The sequence below is a fragment of the Leopardus geoffroyi genome, chromosome A1, assembly GCF_018350155.1.
Source record: "Leopardus geoffroyi isolate Oge1 chromosome A1, O.geoffroyi_Oge1_pat1.0, whole genome shotgun sequence".
NCBI lineage: Eukaryota > Metazoa > Chordata > Mammalia > Carnivora > Felidae > Leopardus > Leopardus geoffroyi.
The window spans coordinates 19,415,872-19,430,841 of NC_059326.1; the positions used below are offsets into that span (position 1 = coordinate 19,415,872).

The following is a 14,970-nucleotide window of genomic DNA, read 5'->3' on the forward strand; positions in this document are numbered from 1 at the left end:
ATTCCATAGTGGGATGCTGTTGTGACGTGAGATATTTTACTATAGAAGAAAGAGGCTTCTCCCAGGGGATCTCCCCGAGCAAGGGTGTAAACAGCAGAAGCCCGAGGCAGTACGGGGAGCAGTGCTCCAGTGAAGAATGGGAGAGCAGTTGAATCTACAGCAGGATGGTTACTGAGCATCTCCTGAAAATGTGGAATACATGCATCTTGTAGATGTAAACCATTTTTTTTTTTTTTAATTTTCAGGAACAAAAACCATGGTATAGCCCTTCACCCCACACATTTCATTTACCCTTAGACATAGAGTCAACCTGATTTGTTACTGCTGCTGTTAGCTTTGATTGCTTGATGAAGGTGATGTCTGCTACAAGGTTAAACTGTAAGGTTACTGGTTTTCGATTTCTGGGTCCTGTTCGTTCCAAGTGAGTCACCAAGTCCAGCCCATACTCAGGTGCTGAGAAATTAAGCTGTACCTCCTGAAGGGGGCTGTCATCCAGAGCTAAGTCATTTGTATTTTTGCTTAAACTGTTCCAGCTTTGGCCTTTGGGAGTTTTTCAGGCTACCTCTATGTTCCTTTGACATGCCCTCATTCTTTTGTGTTTTGGGAACACTTCCTGGTACTTTCTGGTACTACAAGAAGATGGTCTAGGCTCATCTTGAAGCGTCTGTGTCCCAGCTTCAGAATCAGCCATTTCTCCAAGGAGCCTTGGTTCCTGTCATGGTTTCAAAACCAGGATCGGGGTGCTGGGTGTGCTTGTTGCTACTGAAGTGTCACTGCTCCTAGGCCCTCTCAGCAGACAGAGCTAGGAAATCCATCTGTGTTTACTGTCCTGTGCACATGCACACAACTATAGTCGTTCTGTATCTCTCCATCTGTATGTATATTAAGCTAAGGGTGAGTTCATACTGATGTCCTTGCGTCTGATTTAGTACCAAAGGTTCACCCTGGCCTTTCCCCTCGCTCTTCTGTAGCTTCTCTCTCTGATAGTGAGAAACCTGGCCCGAACCATCCACTATCCACTTAACTGCTCAACCCCAGGATACAGATGTAAAGCAGTTTCCAAATAATTAGCCCATGCTCCCGTGAGAAACAAATTTCCCAACTAGAGTACAGCATTTATGTGTTGTTCCTAGTGCTTTTAACCTTAGAGTTCCAGTTAAAACACCATTTCCCAGAGTTACTTAGGTTAGCTCTTTTTTAGCCGCTCTCTTGAAGACTTTTCAAGAATTAAGGTAGGCGGGGGTCACTTTAAGGATAGTTCTGGATACTCAGCTTCCATAAATAACAGTATTCGGTACCTCTTAGTCATCTCAAATTTTAGCATTGCCCCAGGGTGTAAATATTTCCAAACCACCAAACAAAGGGAACTTGGAATTATGTATAGTTATTGAGAGACTGAGTCTTGATTAGATGACAAATCTTTTCAAAAGTCAGATGGTTTTCAGAGTTTGCTTTTATTATTTAAATAAATTTTTTTATTTTTGGGAGAGAGCAGGGGAGGCGCAAAGAGAGAGGGGGACAGAGGATCTGAAGTGGGCTCTGTGCTGATAGCAATCATCCCTGTGTGGGGCCTGAACTCCTTAACTATGAGATCATGACCTGAGCCAAAGTCTGGACACTAACCGACTGAGCCACCCAGGTGCCCCAACAGAGTTTTGCTTTTGACGTACACTTTTAACAAAACTTCCTATTATTTATTTAAATGAATGAGATTTCTTAATACTTACAGCTGGGAGGAAGGAAATAAGAAACGAAAGAAAAAAGGACGGAGGGAAAGAAAAAAGGAAGGACGGGAGGGAAGAAAGAAAAGCAAGAGAATCATTGTTGAACCTTGTCGATTCTAGCAAAAAGTTAGCACTCATCTGTGGATACTAACTGGGAGGAAGAGAAAAATCCATTGACATCTTTAAGAGATGAATTTCCATAACAAATTTAATGTTTAATGATTATCAGTGTGATTCATTTTATTTTTACCAGTTATATACTACTAGTAATGTTAATAATTCAATAAAAAAATAAAAGCCTATGATCAGGAAATGTAAATTTCCATTTATATGATAAGGTGATCAATATAACTTTGAAGCAGAAAAACATTACCTATGGGGATATGAGTTTAAGGAGAGAAAGAAATGATGTACACTTTGTGATTCTCAAAAGAAGCTTACTTAAAAAAAAAGAATGATTGTTGGTTTCAAATTGCTGTAGTTTTTAGATTCCTTTGGATATGTCTTACTTGTGTCAATATTTATAATTGCTGGAAATTACATCCTTTTCAACTACTTAGACATGTAATGAAACGTTTTCAACAGCAGCTTGGTGTGCAATTGGGAGTGGGGAATGGGGAGGAGGAGGAGGGGGCCTGTTTGCAGGCCTCAGGGCGGCATCCAGTTTTGTAAATGAACCCCCATGGAGGCCGCCAGCTGTAGACAAAACAGTCTCCGTCTCTTGACAGTATTTGAGACCTTGCACAAAAAACTCTCCTTGTCTCAATTTAGCTGATTCTTAAAACTGGGAGACCACAACCTTGCTGGGTTGTTGCAAACAGAGATAAATATCAAAAACCGCAAACCATCTGGTACGCAAGAAAGAGGCGCGGTGTGCTTGTGTGCTGGGATAGGCACTGGAGTCCCGACCTACGACAAAGTAACTCCAAACTCCCTGGCCTTGGACCCAACTTCTGGGTGGACTGCGTAGACCCCTCCTCTCGCAGCTTGCTCCCGGAGCCCCGCCTGCGTTTTCCCGGGCGGCTCCGCCCCGGCGGTCCGGAAGCGGGGCGGTCCGGGGACCCAGATTCCCCCGGGACGCTTCCCAACCTACGGAATCGGCTGAACAGGTATGCTGCGGGCGGGACGCCCCGGATCCTAATCCCGAGCTGTCCCCGGAGCTCCGGGAGCCGCGGGGAAAGGGACGAGCCCCTGCGGGGTAGATAGGGTCTGCAGGGGAGCCGTCCGCAGTCCTAGGCCCGCGTCAGTCTCCGTGGCAACGTGCGACACGCCGCGCTCCCGCCAGCGCGCAAACTCGGCGCAAGCTCGGCCGCCCACTCGGCGGCCGCCTCCCGGGGTTCTTCTAAGGGAGAAGGCTTGTCCCGAGAGCTGGGGGCTTCCACCCACTGGTGCTGTCTGGGCGGTGGGTCGCCGTCTCTCAGGTACGGGGCTGGTGCCCTCGAGTTCCGATTCCCCAGCCACCTTCCTCAAAACCCAATCCGCGGGTGTCTCAGGCCTCCCCTGGCAGCGGAGCTGGTTCCCCCATGCCACCCACGCAGTTGTCCCCCTTCCTACTCTGACACAAATTATCGAAAACATAACCTGCCTGCTCACGCAAGTTTTAAAGTGGGCATGATGCCCTAATTGCAGTATAAAGAGGAAACGCAAGGGAACCGTTTACAACAAAGTCTGCATTTCAGTCTGCAAATGCTTGGTTAGTCCACACTTGAAGACGTCGTGAAGTAGCCAAGTGCCCGCACCTGGGCAGGGAGGCACCTGACGGTGACTGCCGCCCGCTGTTAGGTTTCGGCTACCAGGAGGAGCGTGGCCAGCGGGGGCGTGATTTTCCCCACCGGTGCACGGTTCTTGGTAATTTTCTAAACAAAAAGTGCAGCCAAGCCTTGATTTACACGCAGTTGCATTCCTCGAAAATTCAGTGTTCGTTAAAACTGCAAAAAAAAAAAAAAAAAAAAAAAAATCTATATTTACATGTAAAATAGAATTTGGTTCTAGCCTCCGGTAATCATAAACGGATTTTTCCACGCACCTGAATGTGTGTGGGGATTTGCTAAGGTTGTAAGGCCGCAGGATAATCCTTTATCTTCAGGACTGTTCCTCGCATCGCAGGACATTAGTATCTGAGGCCCAAGCCACTTCTAAATGCCAGAGTGCTTCTCCAACTCTGCCGAGAACAGGAAAACATCCACAAATTCCCAAGATGTCCCCTAGGGGGCAGCACGTCCCCGGTGAGAAGGGCCGAACTGTAAAACTGCGCGAGCCTTAAAGACATTCCTGCTTTATAGAGATGCCAAGACCCGAGGTGGTGTATCTTTGATTCTCAGAACAATCTTGCACATATGGGAATTGTTATTTCCATTTTAGGAATTGGGAAAGTGAAGTTTTCAGAGATTAAGTGACTTCCCCAAGATCACAACACTACACTGTATCAAAGCTGAGTCTGACCTGAGATTCTACCAAAAAGCAGTTTCACTTTGGTTGTCTTCTGTGGCCACAGGGAAAGTTATTTGACTGTCTCGGTGAGGTTGGTAGGAAAATTTTAGCAAAATAAGTTCTTTTACGTTGTAGTGATCAATTTTGTGACTTTATGTTTATGAACAGTGTGTGATAAAATTTCATCGCTCTGGTTTCAGGAGCCACCGTGCATTCAAGACCATGGATAAATATGATGTGATTAAGGCCATTGGGGAAGGTGCCTTCGGGAAAGCTTTCTTGGCTAAAAGGACATCGGATAGCAAGCACTGTGTTATAAAGGAGATCGATTTTGCAAAGGTAAATTGAAGAAGTTCACATTCCTGTTCATTTTCAGTATTACATTCAACTGGCTTTTAATTAGGTATGAAAAGGAAACACATTTTTTTTTTTGCTTGTTTGTTTTCATAGTATGAACTTTAAGCCTCAATGAACTGGTTTACTCAAACTCCTAAGTCCGTGGTCCAAACAGCAACCAATGATTTTATTAGAAAAAGGAAAGGAGAGGAGAGGAGTGGGGAGGGGAGGGAAAAAGAGGAAAAGAAAAATAAGATTATAGCATCTGGCTCCTGTGGCACTTGAGGGTGGCCTGCAAGGCCTGTGAGATTTCTTCTGCTCTATTGCTTGACTTTTCCATTTGGCCACAGGGTGGTCCTCTTCCTCTGGCTGTATCTCCATCATCGGGTCCCCTCCACAAAGACTCTTTCCCTAAACGTGCCAACTGAGGTAGCAACACACCCCCAATCGCTCCTTATTACACTGCCCCATTTTCTGAATGGCATTTATAATCAGGAATTACTTTGCTCACTTATTTCTTCATGCGTTTATTGTCTGTCTCCTTCAGCATGTAGGACAGTGCCTGGCACATGATAGGCGCTCAAAAACATTTATTGAATGCATTGAATGAATGGAGGAAAACAATGGTACTTTTGTTAGCTTAACGATTTTGGAGACTAATGAAATATATTTCATTGAAAAGGAATCATTTTTGTGGAATTCCTCTCAGCATTTGTGTCACCCTCTCTAGTGATGTGTGCTTTTCAAATGTTGGGACAACAATGCCCATCGCATGCTAGAATTAATTTTAAGGCAAGTGTTGTTGGTTGTCTTCTGGAGGATTTATGATTGAGGGTAGCAGAAGACCTTCCATACAAAATGTCTGCAAAATGGGGCTTCCGGCTGGCTCAGTTGCTCAATCGGTAAAGCATGTGACTGTTATAAGTTCGAGCCCCACGTTGGGTGTAGAGATTACTTAAAAATAAAATCTTAAAAAAAAAAACAAAAGCAAAATCCCCAGATGTGTGCAAAATGGACTTCATAAGTTGCACAGTATGAGTGTACTTAATGCCACTGAATTGCTCCTTTAAAATGGTATATATTTACGTTCTATATACTTTACCACAATTCTTAAAAGTTGCAAAGAAAAAAGAACTTCCCAAACTTACGTGAAAGCTCAGATGTAAGTTTGCTGTATAACACTCAGGGGCGCCTGAGTGGCTCAGTCAGTTAAGCGTCTGACTTTGGCTCAGGTCATGATCTCACGGTTAGTGGGTTCGAGCTCTGCGTTGACAGTGTGGAGCCTGCTTGGGATTCTCTCCCCCTCTCTCTGCCTCTCCTTGACTCATGCTTTCTCTCTCTCTCTCTCAAAATAAATAAACAAACGAAAGAAAGAAAGCTCTGGTGTAGATGGTTAGCCTCAGGGAGAATGCTTTATTTACCAATATAAGTCCCTTTTCATGGCTCTGGTGGCATACTTCTACAAGTGTCCTATTATCCTAGAGGCCTGTCAGAGCTTCCTTCTGCAACATTGTTCTGCTCACACTCTCTCGTTTATCTCACTGCTCTTTCTCAGGCCTCCCTGTTTCCTCATCCTCTGTCTGTCCCAACCATCTGTTCTTGGCTGACACTCTTCTCTTTCCCTGGGCCATCGCCTCACTGCAGACCTCACCAGGTCGCAGGCCACACTTACAACTCTCTCTCCAATGCTGATACCTTCCAGCACCCTGGTTCTGCATTTCGTCTGCTCTGTGCCACACTGTGCTCATGACATTAGTGTCCTTGTGATACCGAGGCTCAAGACTGAGGAGTCATCTCTGAGTTTTTTCTCTCTCCACATCCAATTACTTGCTAAATGCCGTTGGCTCTTTCTCTCCCTCGAGTTTGTCTTACTCCTTTCACCAATTCCCTGGGTTACCCAGTAGCTTTGTCATGGCTCCAGCAAAATTTTGATAATGCTCCAGTCATGTCCACAGACCTTCCCGTAGACAGAAGTCATAAAGGAAAAGATGGCTAGATGCATTGTCATCTTTGACTGCATAAAAACATCAAACTTCTGTATGACAAAACCCACCACGAATAAATTCAAAGTTGACAGAATGCCAAAAATATTTGCCAAGTATTGACCTAACGGTGCTAGCCTTTTGTAAATGAATAAAAAGAAAAAAACCCATAACTGAAGAAGTAATCATACTTACTCCTTAGTAAACTAAGAAATAGAAGTCAAACAGTTTCACTTTTTGCGTATACATTTGGGAAGGATTAGAAGGAATATGAAAGTGGAGGAAGTGGGCACTGTCTCCCTCTACTGGGAGGAAGGTAAATTGGTATCACAATGAAGAGAACTCTGTGTATCAAAGCCTTGGAAGGATCCATGCTGTGTTTGTATTATAGGTCCGCAATATGTTGTGATGATGAAAACAAAATCAGGCCACCAGCACTTGTGTGTATGTGTGTGTGTGCGTATGTACTGTTAATGTTACACACACACACACTAACTGATTATTGCTGAGTGATGGGATTTCACCCCCACCATTCCTTTCTGCAGTGTCAGAATTTAAAAATTTTTTTAACGTTTATTTGTTTTTGAGAGGGGAGGGGCATGCGTGGGGGAGGGGCAGAGAGAGAGAGGGAGACACAGAATCCGAAACAGGCTCCAGGCTCTGAGCTGTCAGCATAGAGCCCAACACAGGGCTCGAACTTGGTTGGGAACAGGGAGATCATGACCTAGGCTGAAGTCAGATGCTCAACCGACTGAGCCACCCAGGTGCCCCATGAATTGTATTATTTGTATAAGCAGGAAAGCTATCTTCATTTTGAATTTTTTTAATGTTATTTATTTTTGAGAGGGAGAGAGAGAGACAGAGTATGCGCAGGGGAGAGGCAGAGAGGAAAACGAAGACACAGAATCTGAATCAGGCTTCAGGCTCTGAGCTTTCAGCATAGAACCCGGCATGGGGCTCAGACTCACAGGCCATGAGATCATGACCTAAGCCAAAGTCGGTTGCTTAACCTACTGAGCCACCTGGGCGTCCCTTCAAAAAGGAAAGGAAAAAAGTATACATCCTAGGATCTAGTACATCTGCTTCTGGGGGTTTATTCAAAGGGAAATCTTCAGAGATGTACAGTTAGAAAGCAACTTAAATGTCCAACAGCTGGGGATTGGTTACATAATTTATGAAAAACAAAGCAGTTCTTAGAAATCATGTTGTAGGTGAAATATTGACATGAGAAATGTCATGGCTTCTGCTAATTGGGAAAACAGTATGTGCACAATAAGGCAATCTTTGTAAAAATACACATTATCTCTCCGTCTCAGTATTTATACACACATACATTTATTCACATACGTAAAAGGAAGATGTCCTAGATTGCTATAATGTAGGTGGAATGTGGGATTATACTGTACTTTTATATTCTTTCACTCTTCAGATTAGTTTTGACACTCTCGCTGATTTGTTCCCACATTCCATGTCCAGCATCCCTCCCCCGCATGCAAACCCTTTGCACCCTAGCCTCGGTGCTCACCCACGGGGCTCTTTCTTTCAAGAAAGTCTTTGCCCATCTCCAAGCATCAAGATCCCACTTGTTTAGGGCTGAACTCCAGGAAACCTTCCAGGACCTTCTGACTCAAAATAATCTCTCTCTGTAAACTCCATAGCTTTTTATCCATCATGTTGTTATGTGCTGATTGCCTTCTACTCTGATGTGCTTTGGCTGGTTTGGGTGTGCGTCTATACCTTCTCCCCCTTATTAGACTGTTTTCTGTGCAGGCAGAATCCAGGCTTTATTCATCTTGGTATTCCACACAGCACTGGTAGGTGTTCAGTACGTTGTTATTGCATAAATAATTCAATTGATAGATACTTTCAGGCCTTCTAATTCTACTGTTAAGCTGGTACATACTTCGGGATTATAACACCATTTTAATTCTAAGTAAAGAAGAAACTATTTGGGAGGTGAACCCTCTTTAACAATGTATATTAATGCAGTTCATAGCATCTCTCCCATTCTTTAGTATACATAATAAAAAATTGACCATATTTTTCTGATACAGCACTGGTTTTCTTTCATCCTTTTTCTCATGAACCACCCCGGTATCCATCCACCACTAAGGAGAATGTTATGTTAGGCCTCGTCCTTCTTGCTTTTTTGTATGTCTTTCTGTTATTAAATTTGCCTAGCAATGCCTGTGTCCTAGTATTAGCATGTATTACTTCTTTCTCCCTTTTCTACCCTAATGTAGTTTTTCATCACTTCTCAGCTAAAGAAATCTATGTTTCTTTTCACATCTCCAATGCCTCTCCACACAGTAAACTCTAAACGCCAGAACGTGAATTGCTCATTTTCTTATAGGTACCAAAAATCTAATATTTTTTCTCCTATCATCCTACTATTACCAAGCATATCATTTTGATTCTTTTTTTTTTTTTTTTTTTTTTAAAGTAAGCTCTATACCCAAGGTGGGGCTTGAACTCCTGAGATCAACCCTGAGGTCAAGGGTCGCATGCTTTCTTAACTGAGCCGGCCAGCCGCATTATTCTTTTGATTCTTGCTTCCAAATATGTGTTGTATATTTTCTTGATTATAAAATAAAAATGTTCATTGTAGAAATTTTTGAAAAGAACCGAAGGGGAAATTAAGACCATTTAGAGGAAAATAAAAATCTTTTATAACCTTTCTCTTAATCACTATTAACATTATGGTGAATTTCTCTCCAGGCTATTTTAATTTTTTTTTTTTTAGAGATTATTTATCTCTAAAATGATAAAATGTGAGCTGGGGGAGACAGAAGGAAAGAGAGAATCCCAAGCAGCCTCTGGGCTGTCAGTGCACAGCCTGATGCAGGGCTAAAACTCACAAACCCAGAGACCATGTCCTGAGCTGAAATCAAAAGTTGGACGCCTAACCAACTGAGCCACCCAGGCACCCCATCTCTGGGCTATTTTTTTTTTTTATTTTTAAAAATGTTTTTATTTAATTTTGAGAGACAGAAACAGAGCACAAGTAGGGGGAGGGGGTACAGAGAGAGAGGGAGACACACAGTGCAAAGAAAGCTCCAGGTTCCAAGCTGTCAGCACAGAACCTGATGCGGGGCTCAAACCCACAAACCGTGAGCTCATGACCTGTGCCAAAATCAAGAGTCATGCGCTTATCTGACTGAGCCACCCAGGCTCCCCTAATATGAGTCATTTTTATTAAACAGACTATGTATGTGTGTTTACCTATATGTGCATTAAATAAAAAGGTTTAGCCTGGGTGGCTCAGTCAGTTAAGTGTCTGGCTCTTGGTTTCTGCTCAGGTCATGATCTCACAGTTCATGAGTTCAAGTCCTGCATCAGGCTCTGCACTGATGTTGTGGAGCCTGCCTGGGATTCTCTCTCTTTCTCTCTCTCTCTCTCCTATGTACTCTGTCAAAATAAATAAATAAACTTAAAAAAATAAAATTAAAAGATTTATAGAAAGGTTTAGCGATTAACAGCAATTACTCCTACGGCATAAGAATTCGTGGAATGAGTGGGGTTGTGGACAAGGGGAAGTTTCATTTCCATTGTGTTCACTTCTGTCTGGCTTCAGATATTTTTTAAAATCACAAGTGTGTATTATGATAGTAATTAAAACACTAATAATAAGAGTGCCTGCTCAGTCAGTTGAGAGTTGGACTCTTGGTTTCGGCTCAGGTTATGATCTTGCGGTTTTGTGGGTTCAAGCCCCTCATCGGGCTCTGTGCTGACAGTGCAGAGCCTGCCTGGGATTCTCTCTCTCTCTCTTGCTCTCTCTGCCCCTCCCCCACTCGCACTGTCTCTGTCTCTCTCAAAATAAACAAAATCAACTTAAAAACTAAAAGAAATAAACTAATAGTAAAACATGGTGATGAAGGTTGTCATAGGAGAATGCTGAAGCACGTTTGTGATTATTTTCTTTGGATAAATTTCTGGAAGAATTACTAAGTCAGACCCTGGAGCATTTTTAAAGTTTCTCAGTACATCTTGTAACACCTCCTTCGCAGAAAAATTTTACAGTTTATATACTTAACACCAGAAGTCTACGAGTGCCGTTTTGCTGCTGTTTGGATAACCCTGTGTATTAAAATTCTTTTTGTCTTTGACCATGTTTTTGATGAGACATGCATGATATCAAGTTTTGTTTTCATCCTTGCTCTTTTGATTATTGAGTGAGGTTGAATATTTTCTTTTCTCTTTATCAGTCATTTTTGTTTAGTTTTTGTGAGTTGCCCATTCGTGTATTTTGCCCTATTTCTATTGGCAGATTTGCCTTTCTTTTCTTGTTAATTTGCCGGGACTCCTTTATATATTATAAATACAGAACTATTTGTCACATACATTGCCAATATTTTTACCTAACCATCAAAATGCAGTGACCTACCTGCATTTGCCTTTTGATTTTGTGTATAATGTTCTTTTGAAAAATAGCAGTTAAAGTAGTTGAGTAGCCAAGTCTATCCATCTGGTAAGAATACTTCAGTTTCTTTTTTTTTTAATGTTTATTTATTTTGGGGGGGGGGGGAGAGAGAGAGAGAGAGAGAGAGCGGGAAAGGGGCAGAGAGAGAGAGTGAGAGAGAATCCTAAGCAGGCTTCACGCTGTCAGTGCAGAGCCCAACACGGGGCTCAAACCCACGAACCATGGGATTACCTGTGCTGAAGTCGGATGCTTAACCCACTGAGCCACCCAGGTGCCCCAGTTCCTTTTGCTTTTGAAGCTCATTTGCACCAGCTGTGCAGTTTAATTGGGGTGGAAGGAACTGAAGCTGAGAAGATTCAAAGGCCTTGCTGAAGGGCACACAGGTAGGAGGCAGTCAGGCTGGGATCGAGAACGTTAATTTTTACAAAATCCTTAAATCTCAATGAGGATGAGAAATTTGGGAACTCCCACATCAAGTGTGGGCCAGTGTCGAAGAACATCACAGGGGGAGCAGTGGAGAGGAACCGGGGACCTGCAGAGGCCAGAAGCCAGGGTGGAAATGATAGGGTGGAAATGATGGCAAAATGTTGAGAAGGAGGAAGTGGAGGTGAAAGCGAAGGGTGGCCGCTGCCGCTGCCACCAACACCATCGAAAAATACTGGTCAGGAGATGATATATTGAATAGTAAGAAAGTACATCAAATTAGAAATGAAGTCACAAGAGACAGTTTTTATTTGCAAGTGAAAAATGTTGTCATCTTAACATAGAATTTTACTGGTCTGATTGATGTGATATATGACCTTTTTCTTAAGATTTCATCTGATTCTTCTCAGTAGTGATTGCTGCTGGAACACTGCATTTTTATAAAGAATGTCATTGCTGCTGAAAGATAAATATTCCAATAAGTTTCCTCTAGATGCCTGAATAATTAACACAATGCCACCAATGCAACTGAACCTTTTTTTTTTTTAATGTTTATTTATTTTTGAGATGGAAAGAGACAGAGCACAAGCAGGGGAGGGGCAGAGAGAGAGGGAGACACAGAACCGGAAGCAGGCTCCAGGCTCTGAGCGGTCAGCACCGAGCCCGACGCGGGGCTCGAACCCATGAACCGTGAGGTCATGACCTGAGCTGAAGTAGGACTCTCAACCGACTGAGCCTCTCAGGCGCCCACAACTGAACCTTTAAGACAGCACACCTTCACCAGAAATGTTTATTTTCTTGTTTACGATTGTCATAAACCATTGGTTAGATACAGATCTGCTCTGCTAATTCTAGGGATGTCGTTTCCTGCCACTGTCGATCAGTTTCAGAAGTGGCATTAGGAGCCAGTGAAATTCTGAAGAATTTCAGATGACAGTGAGCAGAAAGCATGTTCTTGAAAGCAAGTTATCTTTACAGGCTATTCTCTCTCTTAATATACTTTAGATGCCCACCCAAGAAAAAGAAGCATCAACGAAAGAAGTAGTTCTCTTGGCAAAGATGAAGCATCCCAACATCGTAACCTTCTTCAGTTCGTTTCAAGGTTTGACTTTCTCATGTGCTTCCAGGGTTTTAATAAAGTGTAGTCACGTAGACATCTATAAGGGATACGTTCCTGGGAACCGTGCGTAAATTAGGTTTCGTAAACAGACTCGTTTTCCCGTTTACTTAAATGGTCATTTGAGACATTGACTTTACTTCTTCTCTAGTGAGTTTTCGTAGACGACTTTTCCAAGTTTGCTCAAGTTTTCCTACCTGTCCTTAATTCTTACCGGCTTAAATGATTGGTATGCTAATAACTCCTAGATTGTGGCCTCCAGTAATACACATGTATGTCTCACAATGCACATTGGCTGTGAGTGGGCAGGGTCTTAAGTCTGGGGCCCAGGTGATGGAGCCGCCCAGGTATGGAGCACGCTGTTCTCCTGAGCCAGAGAAAAGGGCGAGACACAGGGTCCACCATGCCATCACCGTCGGAGCCCTGCTAGGACGTGGCCTGTTTCTCACGATCGTTCTGAGCTCACGGTCTTGTTGGCACAGCAGTCCCGATAACATGGTGACGAGGAGGGGATATCCTGCCTCTGAGAGTCCTTGCATGCGCTGGGGCAACAGGTGGGCTGTCCAGTCCTCTTACAGAGAGGCGGCGAACAGCCACGCACCGTGGCCAAGCAAACAGCCAAAGCAGAGGGGGAGAAGCTTTAAGGAAGCAATTCCCTTCCTGTGGATGCCTGAATACAACATCCCTTCTGCCTTCATCCACCACTTGGCTCCAGAGGTAAAAATACAAAACACGAAAGGAGCGTTGGTCAAAGACCATTCACTCACTTAACAAAGTTTTATTGAGTGCCCTCGATGCCAGGCGTTGTTCTGAGAGCCAGGAATATAACAGTGAACAAAACAGGCATAAGGTCCTGTCCTCATGGGGCCTCCATTCTAGAGGGAAGAGACAGACAATAAACACATATCCTGTATGTCAGGTGTGTGTAAGGCTGCACACGGTTCACCGTGGAGCATCCCTGTGCCAGCCCCCAGCACTGGGGTGGGTGCTTCAGTTCACACGTGCTGAGTAGTTAATGGAGCAGGAATGTTACCTAGATGCCTTCAAGCACCCTCAGGGGGTGTAAACATCAGTAAATAAATATACATAGTCCCTACTGTTTGAGCTTTTACACTGCGTAGGGCACTGTGTTTCTTACAATTTTTTAAATATTTATTATTTTTTAAAGGGGGGGAGGGCAGAGAGAGAGGGAAACACAGAATCTGAAGCAGGCTCCAGGCTCTGAGCTTGTCAGCACAGAGCCTGACGCGGGGCCCGACGAACCGTGAGATCATGACCTGAGCGGAAGTCGGATGCTCAACTGACTTAGCCACCCAGGTGCCCCATGTTTCTTACAAATTAAAACCTCTGCATTCAGTGTGGCCCTCTTCAACTCCTGGGTATGAACAGGGTTCTTCTGAGCTCTACTTGGGACTTGAGCAGTACGTCTGAGCAGGGAGTTGGGTTATTTTGAACAACTTCTAAGGGGCAGCCACTGAATAAGTGCCCTACATTTCTATTCATCGATTCCTAACAAGCCAGAAGACAATCTTTTCCTCATTCCTCGGGTTATTGCTGTTACTCCCTCTGTCTGGCTAACGTTCATGCTCAGGCCTTCTCCGAGATCACAGTTCCCGTCAGAGCCCCCTTCCTGACCTTGCACCGCACCTCCGCACTTGTGTGTGTGTGTGTGTGTGTGTGTGTGTGTGCGTGTGTGTGTGTGTGTGTGTGTGTGTGTGTGTTTACAGGTATGAATTGGTGTAAGATAGTCCCTGTAAGACAGTAGATCTATTGAATCCTTTTCTCAGCACTGGATCCTCAGCATCTAACACATAGTAGGTGCTTAATATACAATTGCTGAATGAGTACATGGACTGGACCACTTTCACAGAGTGGAATATGTCTTTATGCAAGGTAGATATTTGAGGACTGTTGACATAGATACTGTTTTAAAATCAGAGGTCATTTGTACAGCAGAAATGACCTCTACTGAGTCTGTTTATATTGTAAGCTTAAACTTTTTTATGGCAGCTTTGTTTTTTGTTTTTGAAGTGTGTGTTTAGGAGAACTAGAGCAATGAGGACAATGGGTTTGCCTGCAGGTTGTTGGGACTTGAAATATGGAGCTTATCTGAAAGCCAAAGAACCCTTTGTAGCCCGGGACAGCTCAGAGTCAAGATAAAGCCTTTGTTTACCCTCAACAGCTTGTCTCTGAACAGAACCATGGCTCTAGTTCAGTAAATGTTTATCTCTAAAAAGTATGAAGTTTTTGTAAGTTTGAAACAACATACGAATAATAAGGGATGTAGTGAGATTTTTCCTGAAGCTAAGTTAATTCCATTTAAATTCTTTCAGTAAATATTTATCGAGTGCCTGTTATATGCTAGGCATGTTCTAAGTTTTAGGGATCATCGGTGAACAAAATTGGCCAGTGTCCCCCACACTGTTGTTTTCTGTTGCTGTGTAACAAGTGACCACAAATTCAGTGGCTTGAACCAACACCCATTTATCTTTTCCTAACCTCTCTAGATCACAGGTCTGGGTTTGGTTCTCTGGATTC

General features: G+C 43.4%; 1 protein-coding gene across 7 annotated transcripts in view; it reads left to right on the forward strand.

Annotated features, from left to right (window-relative positions):
- Positions 1-1,582: 1,582 nt before the first annotated feature.
- Positions 1,583-14,970, forward strand: part of NEK5 (NIMA related kinase 5) — a 62,559-nt gene continuing 49,171 nt past the window's right edge. For 2 of the 7 annotated variants that reach the window (XM_045475098.1, XM_045475084.1), the window contains exons 1-3: positions 1,583-2,833; positions 4,355-4,493; positions 12,321-12,417. In XM_045475098.1, the coding sequence (XP_045331054.1) occupies positions 4,377-4,493; positions 12,321-12,417 (214 nt within the window). In that variant the 5' untranslated portion in view covers positions 1,583-2,833; positions 4,355-4,376. The other 5 variants (XM_045475082.1, XM_045475087.1, XM_045475085.1 and 2 more) reach the window with 5 other exon arrangements.